Source organism: Cheilinus undulatus, linkage group 6 (genome assembly GCF_018320785.1).
Source record: "Cheilinus undulatus linkage group 6, ASM1832078v1, whole genome shotgun sequence".
Lineage (NCBI taxonomy): Eukaryota > Metazoa > Chordata > Actinopteri > Labriformes > Labridae > Cheilinus > Cheilinus undulatus.
Genome location: NC_054870.1, coordinates 17,808,152 through 17,829,232, shown reverse-complemented (window position 1 = coordinate 17,829,232; position 21,081 = coordinate 17,808,152). Strand labels below are relative to the sequence as shown.

Here is a 21,081-nt window from a genome sequence, read left to right as displayed (position 1 = left end):
CCAAGAATGATACTTTTCCATGGATGAATTTTGCCTTTAGTTATTCCTGTATTTACTGGTATACAGCTGTGTAGCTGGTTGACCAAACAGGAGTATTTTTCAAGCTAGGTTGTCATTTATTGCCTATTAAAATGAGATACCCACTTCACGTTGTTAGAGCTAACACCTTCCAGTCAGTTGGTCGGTTGATATGCTCTCATCTGACAAAAAACTTCCTGGTCAGTAGCTGCAAGATTCCCCTGTGACGTTGTAAAACTGGGTCCTAGGTGCTAACCCTGAATTGAGACACAGCTATTGTGTGGCCTGAATGTTGGCAGCATTCAGAGGCATTTTGACATGTCTACCAGTATTAATAAATGTAATGCAGAATCGAGACCAAGCTGTAAGATGGTGTGATAGTAAATTGATAATTGAAATTAAATATGGATGGATGAAATAATTAAAGTTAATTGACTGTAGAGTAAATGATACACTACATAAAACAGGCTTGTCCAAGAAATGTAGGTATTTTCTGATATTCTCTGCATAAAATGAGAAAAATGGATTCAGTAGTCACTTCATTTAATTCAACTCAACCTTGAGTTACACTGAACAGATAACTAATCTTAATTTAAAAAAGTAAATGATAAGAGTTGTAACAAAATGCTATAATCACATTATTTATACACAGAGTGGATATTACAGCTGTGGGTTGTTTTAGATATTGGCATAGATGCATCAATTAAATCAAGATAACTGTTACATTTCCCACCAATGACACCTTGATGAAATATAGATTTATCTGATAGCACATGTTGAGCCTGTAAAGAATTTAATTTTGAAACTGTAACTCCAGGACATCATACGAAAGTCTTCATTCACTGAATTGATAAAAGCATAGATATAACATCAAAGCTGAGATCACAATGGTAAGCTATGATTCAGAATGAACACCAAAGACAACTGTCAGTGTTGCTGCACTGGGGTCAGGAACAGAGGCTCCTCAGGTTACATTTGATGAGCTGGTCAGAAGCGAGTCTTGAAGCCAGACATCTCCAGCTTGTTGATGCTTCTCTGGTTGGTGAAGGAGGCTCTGGTGATGCGACTGGAAGGACTTCCTTCTTTACTCAACCACACCTTCCTGTAGGAAACACACATTAAAAATACTACAGACATGCTCAGTAACCACTGCACAGCTTTACCACCATATGACATGTAAACAATGATCCTGTTCTGTTGTTACAGTGGTTCAATTTCAGCACATATGTAGAAGGCATGTCTGTTTTGTTTAAAAAACAAAACAGTTAAAGTCTATCTCTTCATATCCTTTCACTATTCAGCTGGTGCTACTGGTGCATCTTTAACAGCTTTTCTACCTTAAGTTGCCACATGGTCTTTAAAGGACACAGTGATATACTATTTAGTATGGGAGTGGAGGTAGTGAAAAAGACAATTCAAAAGAGTTGTGAAATATCCTTCATGGATTCTGGTTCTATTAGCTGTTTTTTGTCAGCGACAGAGCCAGCTTTTGTTGGGAAAAATGTCCAACTTAGAGGTATTTAACTTAAGTCAATTTTAGTCAGACTAAGGTTTGACATGAATTTTGAAGTCCAGTTTGAATCAGACTAACCTGAAAATAAACTTTCTCAGCTGTAGGTAAACATAAATTTCCATATGGTCCATACCAAACCTGACACCCTGGATAGTCTGTTTCATATATCAAAGGGAAGTTTCACAGCCATCTGGACAACAGTCCATAGACCGTACATAGGAAAGGGCAGAGTTTTTCATAAAAAAATCTTTTAGGGTGAATTGGCCAACATTCTTTCATATTCACTACAGGATAATTACAATGACAATATGTGTTGCAGAAGGCATGCGCTGCCCTGGGGAGTAAACTACATAGCACAAGTTCCACAGGCAGCCATCATCACTATCCTCCATCCAAGGGTGTAAAAGTGACCAATAACATTTATTAAAATTACTGCAACTGAGTAGCTTTTTTGTGTACTTGTACTTTTGTGAGTAAATATAAATAAACTTCACATTTTTTTAACGTTCCATGCTTACGCGGACATTTCCTGAAAAGATCCTGTGTTTACAGAAAACTTTTTCAAAACGAAACTGAAATATATCATTTTTGTCTCCATGTGGACAAGACCTAAGATCCTCCAATTTATGCTTTCAATGCTGCTCTTTACTCTTTTAATGAAGAAATTATGTGTCCTGATGAAAACGCCGCAAATGCCCTCACTCTCTCCCTAGAAACAAACTTCTCATTTTGAAACTTGGATCCCAATGACAGATAACAGCTGGTTGATACTGCTGCATTGTTTGACCCTACAATTTTCTCTGAGCATTGTATCTGACTTGGAGAAAGGTCTTGCATGATTGCAATCTTGCAGTAATATTTGTTTGCATGTTTTTAGAACAGATGCATGGGCTGCATGGACTGGGTATGTAGTTATGTGTAAACTTAAGACAAGCTTTAATGGAAGAACATTTGTATGAGAGGTGGGAGAGCACAGGGACTAGTTTCAAGGTATTTTAGTCTAGTCTGTGGTGTAGGGCCTGTCTTACTTTGTGATTACTATGTCAGCTATGTTTTGGTTTTGGAAAAGGTCTCTTTTTACCCAAAATTCATAGTAAATAAATCCTACTAAGGCTAGTCAAGGCTTTAGCAGCTTTATGCAATAGATTAATGCAAGTCTGGCTATTAGATAGATTATGAGTCGATGTGTTTGTGAAATTTGCAACAGTGCTTTTTGAGACATTAAACTATTTGTGTAATTTTTAGTCATTTTTCTTCTTCTTTGATGGCACAGCTGAAGACGGACAGGAAACCGTGAGAGAGAGCATGGGAGATGACAGGACAGGCAAAGGGCGAGGGTCAGAGACAAAAATGTAGATTAAGTAAAATCACAACCAGTCAGTTGGGGGCCAAAGAAGCATCTGGTAACTCAGGGGCATGATGGGAAAACACAAACATTCCTTCAGCTATATTTAAGCCTGAGAATGTGAGAGTGTCGAGCAGAAAGACTGTTTCAGCCCTGACTGTTTTTGTGACCATCTGATGATTCTGATGGTGTGTTTGTAGATTAGAGGAGCTTTCAGGGGATCAGGGTCATATCCACGAAGCTGCACTGACTAAAGCCCAGCCAGAAATGAGAGAGCGGGCAAGAGAAAATGAGGAGGAGAGATAAATGGAGAGATAGGGGGAGAGGGAGAGAGAGGAATGAGATGTCCTACTTTCTCAATTTTGGCAAAAAAACTTCTCCATCTACAGTCGACTGATGTGATGTTTGACCCACTACTCTACTGTACACACAAAAACACACATGCACAGATTAGTGTTAAGTCTCCACAGCTGGATGTTTGCTGGTTTGTAATCTGCTGCTGTTTTCCTCTGAAACAACACACTGATCTATATGATCCACACACACACTGGTACTTATTCTTATGAGGACATCACTGACATGACATCAACAACCAATGACATGTGCAGTATCATGTGACCTATTTTTTCACTCTATTAAGGAATTCACAAACCTCTTAGTACATGTACATGTGTAGTGAAGTCAAGCTACAGTTGTGGTTTGATAGGCAGTTTAACTAGACTACTGTTTTTGTCCATTTATGAATTCACAGCGTGAAAAGTGATTTATTGACAGGAATATGTCTTCTTCTGTTATGGCAATGACAATGTGTTCCCTTTCAGCTAATAACAATTTCCCTTCTTCCTGATGACCTTTCTGTCAGGTTGGCAAGCAGATAACAGGTTGTGTGATGAAAAGGGATAGATCGATTGTCCACTTTTGATCCAATTTTTGATGTCAATATTAGGCATTTATACGGTTATTGGTATCAGTATTTTATTTTACCGATTATTGATAGAACTGATTAAATACAAGGTGTGTTGCTCCTCTGGCTTTTATCACTCTACAGTCTCACCTAATGTCCTGCCCACAACACTATGACTGGCTTGATGTCACACAACTACCAGCCAATCAACACTCAGGGCTGGGTGGTGCTGACACAGGGAGTGTACAGCATCACTTCCTGTTTCCTGCTGCTACTGTGTTGCTCTCATGTTGACAGAGTTTGTACTAAATTGTTTATTTTCCCCATTTTTTTAACCATGCAGGTTTACTTTTGTCACATGAAGTAAATTGTTTTTCATAACAAATGACTATTGGCTGTCAGTCTCATGCACTACCCAGAACTGGTATCCATATCAGCCCTGAAAAACCAGTATTGGTCAACCCTTAATATTAAACAGTGAAAACCAAAAAATTCAAGCTCCTTTCACATTGTAAAATCTCTATACTTTTGTTACAAATTTAGTACTTTTCACATGGGACTAGCATTATGTGTGGACCTCTGATAACTTGTGAATTACCACCTGACGTCAGTGTTTGGTGCATTGCATTTGGTGTTTTCTAAAGGAAAACATGTCGATGCAGTATGGCTGCAGCAATGGAAATGCACAGTGTTTTTTTATTTCTAAAATTCATACATGAGATGAAATGCTGTGCACACTGCGTTCTGTAGGGAACATTTTCTGCATGTGTCCTATTCATACCATAACCAGTGTCAATAGACATCGTGTGCGTGTTTTTTTCCCTCTCTATATAAAAATTCCAGCATTTTTTAGATCTGCAACAGGGAGGGAGCATGGCAAGGCAAAGCGACACCTACTCATGACTTCAGCACTGTAGAAGAAGAGCAGTTTATTGATGTCAACTCAGGTTTAACTATGTGATTGCAGTTCAAGGTGATAGTTGTTTTTTTCTACAAAATTGAAAGGTTTTATGTTGTGGTATATTTAAAAAAAGATATATATTTATTCTTTTTTGCAGAAATTGTGACTGACAGTGTGTTTGTCATATGTTTACAAACTGCTACATGTTGATGTGTACAGTGAGCGGTCATCTGCCAAAAGGGGTCAGGCAGAAAAAGTTTGGGAACGACTGTTAATGAATGAGAAAGGGACATGTCTAATGTTAAAAATGAACCTCTCCTGTTACTTTTAACAGTTTTTGTGTTGTTGATGCTGTTCATGTTATTATGCTCTTTATAAATTGGGGGTTGTTACACATACACAACAACCCTCCTCTTCAGAATAGCTATTGCAGCCTAATGACTGAGTGTGCTGTGCATGTGTGCAAACCACAAATTGTGTTATGCATGAAATGTGCGGCTAAATAATACTCACATATAACCAGGCACTTGAAAAAAGCAACTGGGAAGGAAGCAGAGCAGCTGTACATGCATGTACATTTAAACAGCAGAGATAAAGCCAATTTATACACAAGCTGAAATTAACTGTAAGAGGAGTACTATTCATAGCTTGCGTGTTTAAAACATTGTTACTCCTACTGTATTTTATTTATTTATTTATTTTTTTTGTTGAGATAAAGGTGCACGAAAAGTCACACGGACTGTAAGAAAAATAAAATTCCCACCCTAAGTTACAGAGATGCTGATTTGCATGGGGTTAGAATTACCTGTGGACCTCTGTGTGAGCTGAGATACAGTAGGTAATGTGCCCTAGAAGTTTTATTCCCTATTACGGACATGGTTGATTTGCACAGGAGTAAAAAAAAAAAAAAAGATGTCCTTGTGGGAACACAATACCTCCAGCTTATACAGTGATAACTGAAGGCAGATAACTCCTGCTATGCTTAACATTTATGATATTCAAGCCTGGGCCAGAGACTGGTTGTCAAAGACTGTCAACATTTATGATAATTTGGTACTTTTCTGACACAGTGTGCTTTAAAAAAATGCAATACCCAATACTTTCGGTGGTAAAGTACCAAAGTTTTAAAGGAAAGCATTAGCTACATCTTGTTTGATGTAGAAGACTTGCCTCCCTCTGCCTGCCGAGTTCCTCTCTCCACTCTGCCCTTCATCCTCTATCACTGTAAACTGTAGAATTTGCCAGTCAGCCAATACATTTTATTTAGTGCCTTTACTGTCAAAATGATGTCCAGAAGGTCAGTTTTGATGCTGTGGTATCTGAGTAATACAGTTTGATTTTAGCTAGCAATGTCACAAATTCAGATTTCTGCCATTATGACAGCTCTTTTAGTTGGACTGACAATATTTCAACCTTTTCTAGCTGCATGTTTGTCGGTAACTAAAGAATATAACCTTTTAGAGTGTTCCAAAATTAAATTCAGCTTTATTTCTATCAAATATGTCTCAGTCTATACTGCAGTCAAACATAACATGTAGAATAACCTTCTAGACTCTGCTTAGCCCAGGAAGAGCAGAGCTGATTGAGTGCATGTCTGTTGCGTATGTGGGGCTCCCACTGTGCCATGCTCCCTCACGATTCTGCAACACTGTAACACAATAGAGAAGAATAACAAACAAGGGTACCAAATACCAGTGCTGCTGATCTAAAACGAATGTCTTAAAGCATAAAGACAGTAGTGCTTCGTTAAAACGGTATTGTCGAAATGCACTATGAAAACAGCTTATGACACATCTATGCAACAGGAAACTAATGCTACTTTTCTCCAAGATCATCCCAGTACAAGACTTTTGAACTTTAAAGCAATTAAAAAAAGCAAAGAACATTTACAATGATGATGTTTTGATGTTTTAACAAATGACAGAAGCTTCTAACCTTGCAAAGCAGATGACACATCCATTTCTGTGTTTCTTACTGGCAAATCCATCTTGCAAATCTCCCGTCTGAACTGTTTGGGCTCGGTTAGAAAGTGACAGGACCAATCAACATCGAAGGGCAGTACTTTCGGGAGCCACAGAGTCGTGATGTAAGCAAGCAGTGGGAACAGACCAGTGCAGTTATGGTGGAAGAGATTAGTGCGGACACTGCTAAAGCGCTCTCTTTTAGAACTTGATGACATTAAAAAAAGAACAAAGAACAGCAGTGAGTTGTTTTCTTTTCAAAAACAACAAAAGTTGTGTGCTGACATGTCTAAAGTCGCCATGTTTTGTGTGATGCAGTTCTCAATGGAGTTTATTCTCCTTTGCAGTGCACCTCGGTTTGGGACTACAACGTCATGTCAGTGTCAGTTTAAGAAGCTTCTGGATTTGTGTTATCCCACTATTTATGAATTTCACGCATCTGTTGTTTCTTCGTGTCTTTTAACTTTTCCACATAATTTTCATTTCAAATTCATTTCATAAATCTTCTGTTCCCTCATCCTTCATGCTCAGTGCTCTCTAGGAATTTTCTCTTGAGTAAAAAAAGGAAACCACCCACACATTTTCCTCCCACCACCAGCCGGTCTTTATTTTCTCTTCCACCCTCTGTGACTAACTACTTTCTTATTCTTTCTCCCTTTTTATCTGACTCCTATCTCTTCTCACTTTGTTTCTTCTTTTGCAGCTCTCCTTTTTTTCCACTCCTATACATTTCCCTGTTTCCTCCATTCCTCTGTCCATTATATTACCCTTCCTCCCTCCCTCTTTTTTTTCTCCATCAAGAGGAACAGCTGCTTCCTGTTTCCCAGGCCCGGCAGGAAGTGAGGTCATGGTGAAAGTGGAGTTGACAGGAAGGATGTAAGAGTGGACGTGTTAACACTGAAAAGATGGCTGATAGAATGGACGGAAATTGTTAAGTGTGTTTAATCTCCTTAATGAAGAGGGTGTGAATGTCACAGTGAGGTTATAACCATTAACAGCTGTTTAACCAAACTATAGCACAAAAGCTGAATCAGCTTTAATTTCCTTCTATTATAACTTTAAACTGATGTAGCTGCATCTGGAGTTATGTTTTAGATATGATCAAAACTGAGAAAAATACCCTGTCTTATGTCATGGCATTTAGTGCCTCCACTTCAATTCTTAACTTCTTAAAAACATAAACACTTGCTGGAAAGAGCAAAGACAGGGCTTATAAAAATACAAGTATAAACCACTTTTTTCATCTGATGTGGATATCAGATCAATATAAAGTGTGTTTTTTTGACATCAGAGAAAAAAAACACAGGTAGGGCTGTACTGCCTCTCATAGAGCTTTAATGTGCACAAGCAGGTCATGATTCAATCCATTTCTTTATGACTTGAACACATATATAACTGCAGATTCAGTCAGTTATCCTGGTCCAAAACATCCTCTGCACTCATAATATTCTGTAAAGACGTTTTTATATCTCTTTTTGAAGCATTGGCCTGAAATTTGACACTAGAAATCCCATCCTAAATAGTGTGTAGGTGTTACAGTTCACCAACTGTAAGTAATGTTGAAAAAACCAAAGAATTTTAAAAAATCTACATCATCAAGAGACGGTCAGCAACAACTTGTATTTTCATTATGTATGAAACACTCTGATAGACAGAAATAGATCTAACTTACATTATCACCCATGACTTTACAAGGTATGAAACTTTCAGATATTGAAAGTACAGCGATGGGTCAAGAAAAAGGGCTGAGTGCTCTCTGTGATAGTTTGAATTTTCAGTCATAAAGGGGTGAAGATGATGTAATCAGTTCATGCAAAGTTTGAAGAAAATTCCACCAAGTGTTCTAGAGATATTGAATTAGAAGCAGGAGATGCATTTGAGGCCAAACTATTTTGACATTTGACCTCAGAAATCTAATCACATTATCTTAAATCAGAGTGGAAAACTAGGTAAAGTTGAAAGAAAATCCCCTCAAAGTGTTCTTGAGATATTATGCTAACAAGTAAGGGATGAACATGGGGCCCATTTAGCATGATCTTTAAACTATAACCTCCAGAATCTAATCAGTTCATCCTTCAGTCAGGGTGGACCTTTTTGAAAAGTTAAAACAATTCTTTAAGACATTTCTGAGATATTGAAATGCAAGCAAGGGATGAACATAAGGCCCAATGACCTTGAACTTGCGACTTCTTGAGTCTGACGGTTGTCCTTGAGTGAGAGTGCAGAGTCTGAAGAAAATCCCTCAAAGTGCTCTTGAGATATTGAAATATGAGCAATGGCTGGTTTTGAGACCCAGTGACAATGACCATTAAACTATGGCTGTCAAAATCAAATGAGTTCATCCTTGAGTCAGAGTGCACATTTATGCACATTTTGAAGGAAATCTCCCAAAGAATCCCTGAGATATGAGATTCAGGAGGAAATGATTTGGATGGTTTACAAGGCCCACTGAAGCTGACCTTCAAAATCTAATCAGGTTATCTCTAGTCAGAGAGGAAATGCGTGTAAAGTTGTAAGAAAATCCCTCAGTCAATCCCTTGATCAAATAGTGTATAATTATTTACAGACATATTTATGGACAGACAACTTTTCAACACACTGCCTTTGGCCCTGGCTGCCCCAGGCATGGAGGCATAAAAGTCCCAACATTTGCATGCTTTTGAGTCCTTTATTTCCTTTTCCTCTAAGCATTTTCTAAGATAAAAGTGCTATACATTTTGGAATGAGTTTAAAGATAACGAGAGCTGCTGCACTTCTATTTAGACAGCAAATGTAGTGACCTATCTTTTTGAATACCTCCATATACTTTTCTCCTTGTTGCTTTTCCCCTTTTGAAAACCTTTTATTTGTTTTTAACATTAGTGTAGCTGTTTCAGTGTCTATATAGGATATTTATCCCTCCTGGGCTGGCAGCATTAATAATCAGCTCCACCCACATGGAGCTGCATGAAGTTGAAAACAAACATCTAGTATTATATCAGTGTTCCTCTTGCCAGTGTGTGTGTTCGTATTATCCTTGGAGGCAGTGATGTCATCTAAACTAGACGTCCACACCCTGGTGACATCACTCCTATCGGACAGTGAGGGAATTCAAACCAGCTGAGCTCAGGCTTCAGTCTGATGATTGATTATTGGTTGGGGTCATTAACCCAAATAGGAAGTACAAGAGAGGAGGAGGTGTGGAAAAGAGGACATTTTTTAAAACAATAATCAAACACAGCACCCTTTTATGATGTGTTTAAGAGCTTGTCTATGATTAGCCTTTGTATAAAAAAATATTTCTTCATAGGTATTTGGAAATACCTACATTTAATGCAGCTCTCGGCGTGACATGATAGAAAACTTCAGCTCTACTGAAGGGTACTGTTGAGAAGGGGAACATTGCCATCTAGTGGCAGCATTATTAAAAACGCTACAAACCTAGTTTGGTGCACATAAAACTAAAGCTCTCAGCAGAGCACTGATGTCTGACATTAAGCTTTAAATTCCACTGTGTGATCAGACTGCAGCCTTCTTTAAGATGATCAGATTTTCTGCTTCCAACATCAGTGATGGAAAAAAGCATGTTTCTCATGGGTTTACTGGCAGTGTTTAGGTCTGCACAATTATCATCAGGTATATGTTCATGTTTATACACCTTGAAAAAACTGACCAAACAGAAAGAGACACATGGTGCCTTTCACACCCACATAAAAAACGTCCCAAAGTTTTCTGATTTTTTCAGGTGTACTGCTCGTGTAAAGCCAAATTGCCAATATTTTTTCAACCTGATTTTTACCTGAATTTCTCCCATCAGCCGCTCAGTAAATATTCTGCATGATGCAGCTGATAATATTAAGGAAAAGTCACAGTAAGTGGAGGGGATAATGTTAATATCATGGTGATGTACGTAATGACACAGCTTTATGTTTTCTGTTTGATGTACTCTTATCTGCTCTTTTGAATTCATCAAACTTTAAATAGCATTGACATTAGGCAAAAACGGTCCATTCTGTATACGACTCTGTTGCCTTATCCTCAATTTTTGCAATATGCTTCATATATCCTACCTCAGTGTGACAGGGATATCCTCCCCCTTGAGGCGAGTGTATGAAAAAATTCTGTAAAGTTTTCAGGGACAACCCACCTGAAATTTTCTAGGACTTTTGGAAGTGCATTTGAAGGAATTACCACATATTGTTGTAAGATTGTTTCTTTTTCCTGATGTCAGCTGTCTCTGACATGTCGGACATCAAAGTTTGCAAAAGAATAGTTTATACATAAAAAAAGCATCTTCCTGTCATTCTGCTGCACCCCTATCTTTAGTGTAGCAGTGTAACACTGTACTCACATCTCCTCCACCATGCCAGCCGGACCCTGCACCTGTCCCACCACCGTCCCACTGTAGGTGTTCTTCACCCAGCCAACCAGGCCGAGCCGCAGACCCTCCTTCTCTGTGTACTGAAGGAGGAAGAGAGGAAGCGGTTAAAACTGAACGAAAATTTTGGCAACAGAGGTGTTAGAAACTGTTTTTTGGGGGGTAGAAATTCAGTACCTTTCACTTGCTGGAACCAAAGTCTAAAAATAATTTCTGTAACCTTATCCCTAAAAAAGGCCTAGCAATGGATCAGTACTAATACTGGGAGTTTGTGATGGGCCTCACAGCACTCAATATCAGATTTGGCTTTTTTACATACCAGTTAATTTTTCTACAGGGCATGAGACTTTGGTTGAAAACTGTGGGCTTGAAAGACCTTTTAGTCTCTTGGAATGAAGATCATGGCAATAAAGTCATGAATATTTGTTGGAACCCAGGCTATATGTATGTTTGGATGATAAATGTTTTTTGTTTTGGTCAGTGACACTTTTAAAATGGCAAGTCAAGGAAAGAGTACCACTGATTTGCCAAATAAATGAATCAGATGTATCTTTAGTCACTTCCATAATGAATCACCCTGTACAGTCATAGCGATGATCTTTAAAACAGTTGTCAGGCAGTATGTAATGAATCAACTTCTCATTTTGTCCTTTTATCTTTGGAAAAAAAATTATCCTATAAATATATAAAACAATTTATCCTTCAAAATCAGCTTTTTGTTCTCATGAGATTAATTATTAAATTGAGAGGGATATTATGAATGACAGAAAATATGAGGCTGCTGAAACTAAAATGCATTTTATTCAAAGGCTAAAACTAAGGGTAAAATTAAAAATAGCTGCCAAAATTAACACTGTTTTGATTATATGTCTTTTAGTTTTAGTCACATTTTAGTCGTTTCTGTCCTTTTTAGTTTTAGTCTAATTTTAGTCAACGAAAACTCCAAAACATTTTAGTCTAGTTTTAGTCCATAAAAGTCCTCACATTTTAGTACTTTACTTTTAGCCCAAGCATTTTTATTTCTTTCCTAAATCTGGTACCAAATCATGGTAGTGTGTTCTATGCAACCTGTCAAAGGGTCCCTGCTTTCTACAGCTGAGCTACAGCTGCATAGTTTTTGACAGATTTATCCACAGTGGAGAAATATCACAGATTTTGAATGTCTGACAAAAACTTCATTATATTTTAGTCTAGTTTAAGTCATCTTGATGAAAACTTAACTTAGTTTTTGTTAGTTTTAGTCATCACAGATCTATTTTTGTTAGTCTTAGTCTAGTTTTCATCATGACAAAAAAGGCTGTCGGCAAACATTTTTAGTCATAGTTTTAGTTGACCAAATTAACACTGGTTTGATGGCATGGTATTTGAATTCTACACATTTTTGGGAGTGGCTATGAAATGGACATCAGGCTAAGAAGGACTTTGAAAAGGAGAAGTGAGATCATGTCCTTTCTGTGAAAAATATGGGCATATTCCTTGATTAACATTCCTGATGTGACTCAGGTTCAATCATACCCACTGTAGCATCAGTAGTTTGGGAATGTGGATAGGTGTGGATGAATAGGAGTTGTTAATACAGGCTGCCAAATTATTACAATTTTTAATTGCAGTTACACTCAGAATTTCTTTAGTTAATTGTGATTAAGCCCCCATTTTGTACCATTTTATGAATCCACTTATTTGCATTAAAAACTATCCTTTTTTATTTCGGATTTATGCACCATCTTAAATAAATGGTAACTGACTTCCTGTTTGGATACAGAAATAAGGATTAAAAATGTATGCACAAATTATGAACCTAGTTAACACAACTGATGCATTTACACTGGCACCTCTAATTAATATTGTATCTGCTTCATAGCAGCCTTTACCTTATGGAGTGAATAGGTGTAAAAAGTCTGACCTGCTGTGTACAAAATGCTTGAATGCAGTGTACAAACTCAGGTTCATTTCTAATTTAACTCATCCACGATGTTGTTTTCAAACCTCCATAATCAAAGGTTTAACCCAAAGCCACCAGTCACTTCTTCTAAAAAACAAACCACATGCTACTTAGCAAATGTGTTAAACATACATCATTTAGTTACCTGATCTAATACTATCACTAAACTGAACCTAGGTATGAAACTTTGACAACAGTGACCACATGGTCATCCATTACAAACATGTAGATGTGAGGATGCAGTGTACACTCATACAAAGGCGCTATGGATTTGGTTTTAAGAGGATAGGAAAAAACGATGCCATTGTTTGTCCATTTTAAAAACTTGGTTGACAAGAAAGAATAGTGGGATAAGGGTGTTAGCTAGTTTTATTGGAAAGTTAACTATTTTTTTCTGATGGTTATGAAACAGGTTGAAATAAATACTGGTGCCTTTTGTTAAGTTTAAACAACCAAAGAGACCATCAGCATCAAGACCAATAACTCCTGTATATTTTTAATGTTTACCACTGCCGTTAGCTAGGTGTCAAGCACAGCTGAGTGTCAGCACATTGTAGAAACAGCCTTTTACTTTTTCACATCAAAGATTCACAGTGATGAAAAACTACTGAGATTTTCTATCTGAAACAAAAATTAACTTAAACATGTACAGGACACGAAATCAATAAAGACAGAAAAAAAAAAAAACACGTTGGCCATGGAGATGCTAGAAAAGTCCCTCAGTAGAGCTCTTGACAAAGAGAAGAAAAATCAGCAGGGTATGAAAGGAGCAAGCAAAGCAAAGGAACTCACCATTCTGAAACAGACTCCTGTCAACAATAGACAGAGAGAGAAAGAGAGATTACATCATTAGAGAAACCAGCAACATGTCTTTATAAAAAGTCCAGTTGTTTTTAAGTTTCTTGTTAACATTTGTTTTTAGCATTTCTTCTGTATAAACCCTGAAACAATCACACTAATGTGTCAGAGCTGCAGGAAGTGAGCATGCAGGGAGATCCTGTCCCGCCTGCAGCAGCACAACTGCACTTGTTCCTATATTAAGCCCCAGCAGATCACTTTACAGCCTTGGCTCACAGAGCTCCGCAGAAAACAGCAGAAGAAGAAGAACGAAGGGGAAGAGGAGAATTAAACATACAGACCCTGAACATGACCGAAGATCTCGAAGTCCACAGACACCAGGTTATTTCCTGCTGAGTCATTTTCAGACATCCTGACAGAAAAAGCAGACTGTCCCTTTAACAGAAGAGGAGACTAGAGAATGAGTTAGTAGACCCCCGTGCTCGCTCACCCCCTCTCTCTCTTCAGCACTCTGCACCAACATGGTCATGTCTTCCTCCAGTTTTTAAAGGAAAATCTCACCATCATCAGCAGAGAGGACCTAGTTTCAAATGAACTTTGGTTAGGTATTCTGTTTTGGATTCATTTTTTTAAACTTATTTTTCCCTTTGCTGAGAATCTTTTCATATAATGATGATGGCCCTCTGTCTGATAGTCTGATTATGGTGTTTGGAGGATCTGTGAATAAACATTTTTATAAGGGATGTACTATTATCAGAAGGATATTGGCAGATAATGGCTTAAAAAGTTTTTAAAAACAGTATCAGCAGATATGAATCATGTGTCTGCCTTGAATATCAGTGAAATATACAGCTCCACCATCAGATAGCGGTGTTGCCTAGGGTGCCACACACTCAAGGAGGAACTGAACATTTTGAATGAAGCTCCAAATGTAAATGAACCACCAGACTGTCTTCTCCACTCCTCTGTCAGCTCCACTTGACTCTCTTTGCATAAGAGACACTTGGTTTTCTTTACAGTGAAATTGAAGGTGTATATATATCAGTGTTAATATTGGATAAAATTAGTTTGGTATTGGTATATCAGATAGTGGCAGAAGTACAAGATTGCACAGCCCTAATTTTAGGTTTGCACATCATGGTGCCATTGGGTCCCTCATGGGAGTCCAAAGGGTCTACATCCACATCAGTCCTAGCCGTGATTGGAGACATGGATTGGGGGCCTCAAAACACAACAGCGTAGAACAGACTGGTGAAGAGGGCCAGTCAGAGAGTGACTGCAGACACTGTGGGGCTGAAATGCCCTGATGGTTAGGTCATGCCCCATGTATATGGATGACCCAAGTTCAATTCCTGCCTTGAGCTCCTTTTACACACTATTCCACACTCTCTTATCCCTCTGCAGGACTCGATCCACAGTCATCCCTAATAATTATGGCAAATAAATAAACACATAATTGAAAAATAATTAATAAGGATATTTTTCATTTGTATCCCTGAGCAACTGAGCCTAAATCTGTCTTATTTAAATGTCATCGATAAGCTAGGCCCAATGGTTATTAAAAGGCTGTTTACAGTAAGAAACCCAAACATTTATACAAAGCATACCACGCAATCATCCGTTTTAAATGTTAAGTCTAAATGATGAACTGTTATTTTTATCTAGGCCCACTCTGTTTTCTAAGGAGCACTTTCATTTATTTACCAAATTTGCAGGTAATTTTTATGTGATGTGTTTGCATGTTGAGATTTTTCAGCCGGTTGATAATAAAAGTGACTGTTACATTTGGCATTCAGTCCATGTGGATATGTCTTAAATCTTTTTCTTTGTTTTTCTTTACAGTAGAAAAAGGAAAAATCTACAGTACATTCAGAAAGTATTCAGACCCCCTTTTATTATTGTTCTTATGTTGCAGCCTGATGGTAAATATATATATATATATATATATATATATATATATATATATATATATTAATCTGCACTCAGTACCCCATCAAGACAAGTGAAAACAGACATTTAAACATTCTGTAAAATGTATGAAGAACAACCCCCCTCAAGAAACAGAAAATATCTTTTACAGGGACAAATTTCAGGTCAAATCTGCTTCAAGAAAAGGTTCCTCTTCTAAAGCACAGCCCAAGTTTTTCATTATTATAAAAACAGTAGAAATTAGTATCAGCAGAAAACAGTTTCATTAAAAAGTACATCCCTTTTGTCAGTAATTCTCGGTCTTTTATTTTGTTTAAAATATTAATCTACTTATTTTTGAGCCCCTTCATGTATCCAAGAAAAGGACACCTAGGATCTCTGGAGCTCAGTCAGAGTGACCATCAGGTTCTTGGTCACCTCTTAAAAGGTCTTTCTAGGTCTGAATACTTATGGCGATGTGAGATTTAAAGAACTCAATGCATTTATTTTATTTTATATAAAAGCTTTACCAGACAACTTTTCGTTTAATATCCAAATATAGTTTTTTACATTTTCATTCAGTCATCAATTAATTTCTATTTCCTCTTTGTCTTTTTTCATTTTATTATGTGATAATTGAAAAAACTGATCATGAGTCCCTCCTGACCCATAAATGGCAGATCCCATCAGTGAAGTCACTGAGAAAATGCTGTCATAATTTTGATCTGCAGTACCATTATCGTCCTCTAGATGTCAGTCAGCCCTCACAGAATTATCAGTGATGCACACATGAATATTTCTGTGAGGATTTCTTGAGTATAAAATCTCTTCAACAAAACTTCACTTTTCAGAAGGGATTTATTATTTTTTTATTTCTCTCTCCCAATAATTTCGCTGTAGTTAGGATGTTTCAGCTGGAAGGTTTTTATAAAGTAAATGTTTGATGTGTTGGGAAAAGCATGCCCTTCTCTCCTCATGCAAATAAAGACATTTCAGCCATAGAATGAATGTAACTGTAAATGTGTTTGAATGAGTTTTGCAGTCTAATGAGTGTAAGTGTGAGTGTAAGCCATCTAGGAATGACCATCAGACCATCACGTCCCTCTCTAAGCTCTTTTAATACCACTAAACTCACAGTAATCTCCACACACACATACTGAGCACATTCAACAATTAGGACAAACACACACTCCACCACAGCACACACACATACGCGGTAATGTAACAATGTTCTAATCTTTCTGAGTGTCAAAACAAACACCAGGAGCTAAAGAGGCTGCAAATCCAACATACTGCTCAACTTTCTGTGTCCATGCCACATCCTTGTGAACATACAGAGAGAATGAGATTATTAACCCAATACTGTGCAGCCTGTGGTATGCTTTTATGCCAGAGTCTATAAGACATGCATGATGATGAATACCCCTGCAAATAGGTCATCAGGGAGTTCTGTCTTGATTAAATGGATGACAGTGTTGGGTGGTGTCACTTTTTTTTTTTTTTTTAAATTTTCCAAATAAGTAAACACAGAACAGGTGAAGACAGGGGTAGGTACAATACAATCTCAAAAATATAAAAGTAGACATAAAAAACACAGGCACAGCGCAAAAGAGCATGTCTGACAATCTTTAATGAAAGTGAGTTTTTTCCATTTATGGCAATCCCATTTTCCCCAATATTTCTCTCCTTTTCCCTTTTAAAGATGCAATGTAAAAGTCATTTTCTCCATTTTGCAAATAGAGTCTATAATGTTAACAAGAAGTTTCACAGTTGGTGGATTCTTCTGAAGCCAGCATTTGGTAATTGCTTTCTTACTTGCAACCATAAATCTCTTCAAAAGATATGCATCACTTCTACAAAGGCAATAAGGTATTTTTCCAAGGAACAGAGAGGTGAAGGAAAAACCAAACGTTATGTCCAAGGTTTTTACAATTAACTGCTTCACATCATTTCCAAAGGTACTAAGACACGGGCAGGACCAAAAACTATGAACATAGTCTGCAGAAACCAGGGTAGTGTCACTTTTGAAACGAACTTGTTGGATTACTGTGTCACATAATTTGTTAGGTTACTGCATTACCTACTGATAAAACTAATGTGTTAAACATACTTCAGAGTTACTAAATACTTAACCCTTTAAAGTTAAAGGGCCGTTGAATGTGTCGACACTACTGTCATTGCACAGCCTAATTAGTGTCCCATAATCTGCATCTCTGCGGTCTGATAATACCTCTTACAGACAGAGAAACCTTTACAGCTCTTTACCCCAACACTGTGGACGATACAGACTACAAAGTGTAAATCTGCCACTATTCGTCATCATGTGGGTTCTCACATTTGCAAAGTCAATCAAGATTTTAAAAACATGACCTGTCTCTATGAAATTTCACTGACAATATTGAACTGTCTCTAGTTTTGGAACAGATAGTCCTTGTTGGTCTTCTTGTTTCTAGGCACTAAAAATGTAAAACTTACTCCCATCGTTAAATGCAGTTTGCCTATTTTTACACTTTCAAAAACATAAGTGCAGATTTAATTTTAAAAAGTGCATTGTTTGCCTTTTAAATATTTCAATGACAGCAGACATGCAGGCATCAGTCAGAGAAACAGCAGCATGGATGTTGATGCTGATGAGAGCAGAGCTGAGTCACTGTTTGTCCCCACTCCATCCCACAGCTCTGACCTTGATCTTTAACCTCCTGTACTCACATCATTCATACACTAGCTTCATATTTGACCATAGATACACTACATGTAACAGTGTGTGTAACTCTGTGTGTACCGCCAGCTGAATCAGCTCCAGAAGTTAAACAGTCCGCTCTGACTGGTCGTCCCCTCAAGCATCAACACTCACCCAAAAAGACTCTTGTACGTGCCAGCACACAGACACAGACAGCCAGACAATGCTTCATGACCTCCATTCAGTTTCAGCCCTCACACAGTAATCAAACTCTCTGTTGTCCCACAGCACAGCTGTCTCCAGCTGACAAAACCCATCTCAGCACTTTGATTTAATGGCAAACTGGCTCAACAGAACTACTGTTCTTCCAGGCATAATGAGTAGGAATCTGTAAAATAGCTAACTTTGCAAAGCAGATGGATACGCCTGTTTCCTTGTTTTTCACTGGCAAATCCATCTTGCAAAGCTCCCATCTGAACCATCTGGGGTCAGCTAGCAAGTGACAGGACCAATCAGCGACAAGGGGCAGTACTTTCAGGCGCAGCAGAGTCGTGACATAAACAAGCAGCAGCAAGAGCTGGTGCAGTTATGGAGGAAGAGATTAGCATGGATGCTGCTAAAGTGCCAGTTTTATCAGAACTTGACGACATTCCTTTGTTAAAAGAAGAACAAATAACAGCAGTGAGTTGTTTTCTTTTCAAAAATGACAAAAGTCAAGTACTTACATGTCTGTAGTCGCCATGTTTCGCATTATTCCTCAGTAGCTGCGCACGCGCAGCTTGATAGCGGCTACGTCACGTGTTTTGTTGCTCTGATTGGCCCGTAGAGATGTGACAGACAGAACGTTCACCCAATCATACTCCGAGATTTTTTCAAAGCCTCTGCCTTTTCTCAGATGTTTCCTATTGAAGCTTTTCCAGATGGATGTGTTACACATCCATCTGGCATGTCAGGTTATAAAATAGCAGTGTCATCATCAAACCAAAGTAAACCTTCACATCCTCCCCTTTTATGACTCACTCAAAGTGTAATGTTCCCACTAAGACACTTACCTGACAGAACGTACTGATACAGTACAGTAGTTAGTATCAATTCAGCATTATACTTGAATTAGACTGCCTTGTGAACCTGTGGATTCTCTGTTTAGGAAAAAAAACAAAGGAAGAAAGGGTCAGGTCAGGTGTGGTGTGGGATGCTGTGGCAACCTTGCCCCTTTACTGCTCTGGCTTCCTAATGACCATTGTCCAGGCCTGAGCCAGGCCAATGCTCCATCCCTCCGGGTATCTTCCTAGCTGACTGTAGAGTACCTCGGGTTAGGCCGAGAGCAATGTTTAGCCTGCGTTTTCTGTGCAGAGATTCCCTCCTAGTCCAGCAACAAGAGTCCCGAGGGCTCTACCTGCTGCCTTCATATGATGCACAGCTTGTCCTACAGCTGCAGTATGAAGAGTACTCCCCTACACAAATCTTTCAATCATAGGTGTCTGCGTGCGATGCAGTTTAAAGGTGTGGAGATGCAAACCCTGCACCTCAAGGCTCCAGAGGCAAGTGATGGCAACCCCTTTTTAGCTGCACTAGCAACTGCCTTTGGCTGAAAGAAGGAACAGAAGTATGGACAAGAAGCGTCGTTGTCGTTCCACAAATTGTACCAGAGATGTGAAGTGTTTTTTTTTTTTTTTTCATTTACTTTAACTTTAGTGTGTTTGCAGCAGAACTTTAGCCCCTGGAAAACACATTTTCTTCCAGCCTCATTTGTGTTTTGCATTTGTATGCCTACGGTCATTGTGTAATGTATGTAGAGTCTTTACTGCTCCTCTTTGTCAATGTAGCAAACAGTTTAATTTGATGAAGAAATACAGTAATGGTTTGAGTTTGATGCCAACAAGTAAAAATGCTTAAAAGTTATAATATTGTAAAGATCAGAGGATTGAGTTTACTTCTTAGTAATTTATAGGTTTAACTAAACTACAAATCACAGTGGAGGCTGAGGGGAATTTATTTGTTCTGTGGATGATTGATCATAAACCAAAGTATTAATAATGGACTTTCACCTAACAAGAGATAAATAGGTACAATATAGAGGAGCACAGATGCATCGGTATGGGACAATTTTGGCCCTGCTTGTTTGCATCTGTTAAATCTAACTGCTGAATTATATGACATTTTAAAGGACAGAGGAGGTGACCAGTTAGACACACTCTGATCAGTTTTCATGCTCAAACATGTGAAAAAAAAGTTGGCACACCAGGAGTCTCACACCAAAAAGTCCAGAAGTCCTTGTTTCTGGAAGTGTTGTACTGACATCCTTAGAGTTATGACATGAAATACTTGATAAATATAAATACAAAAATGAGGTGAAAACAAAACTTATCAGGATATAGCTTAATAAGACCAAGGATTTTGTGCTAAAAATTATTTCAATTAGTCTGATAGTAAGGACTATAGAGAGCTGATGACAAAAAGTTCAGTTAACCTTTCATTGACTGAACTTTACTTTGGGTTAACAATGTTTCCAAATTATTCAGCAAATTTTGGGAAGAAAAATAAACTTAAAACAAAAGGTAAGGCAATTTGTGTTTGGTACATTATTTCTTTGTTGTAACACTGCTTCTTGGCAATAAATCTCATATCATTGGAAAGCCTGTTTATTACCCTTTTAAATGATGCCACACTTGTAAGGATCATGCATTTGTGGGATGAGCAGCAGAGCTGAGTATGTGGGTTGCACCCATGAAAAATGTGCCAGATCTTCACTGC

General features: G+C 38.0%; 1 protein-coding gene across 1 annotated transcript; it reads right to left on the bottom strand.

Annotated features, from left to right (window-relative positions):
• Positions 1–449: 449 nt before the first annotated feature.
• Positions 450–14,235, bottom strand: LOC121511421 (acylphosphatase-2-like). Its single transcript, XM_041790096.1, has 4 exons — positions 14,081–14,235; positions 13,734–13,750; positions 10,973–11,082; positions 450–1,120 (listed from the first exon to the last, which is right to left on the bottom strand). The coding sequence occupies exons 1-4, from the start codon at positions 14,148–14,150 to the stop codon at positions 1,006–1,008; spliced, it is 312 nt and encodes a 103-aa protein (XP_041646030.1). The 5' UTR covers positions 14,151–14,235; the 3' UTR covers positions 450–1,005.
• Between the last annotated feature and the right edge of the window lie 6,846 nt (positions 14,236–21,081).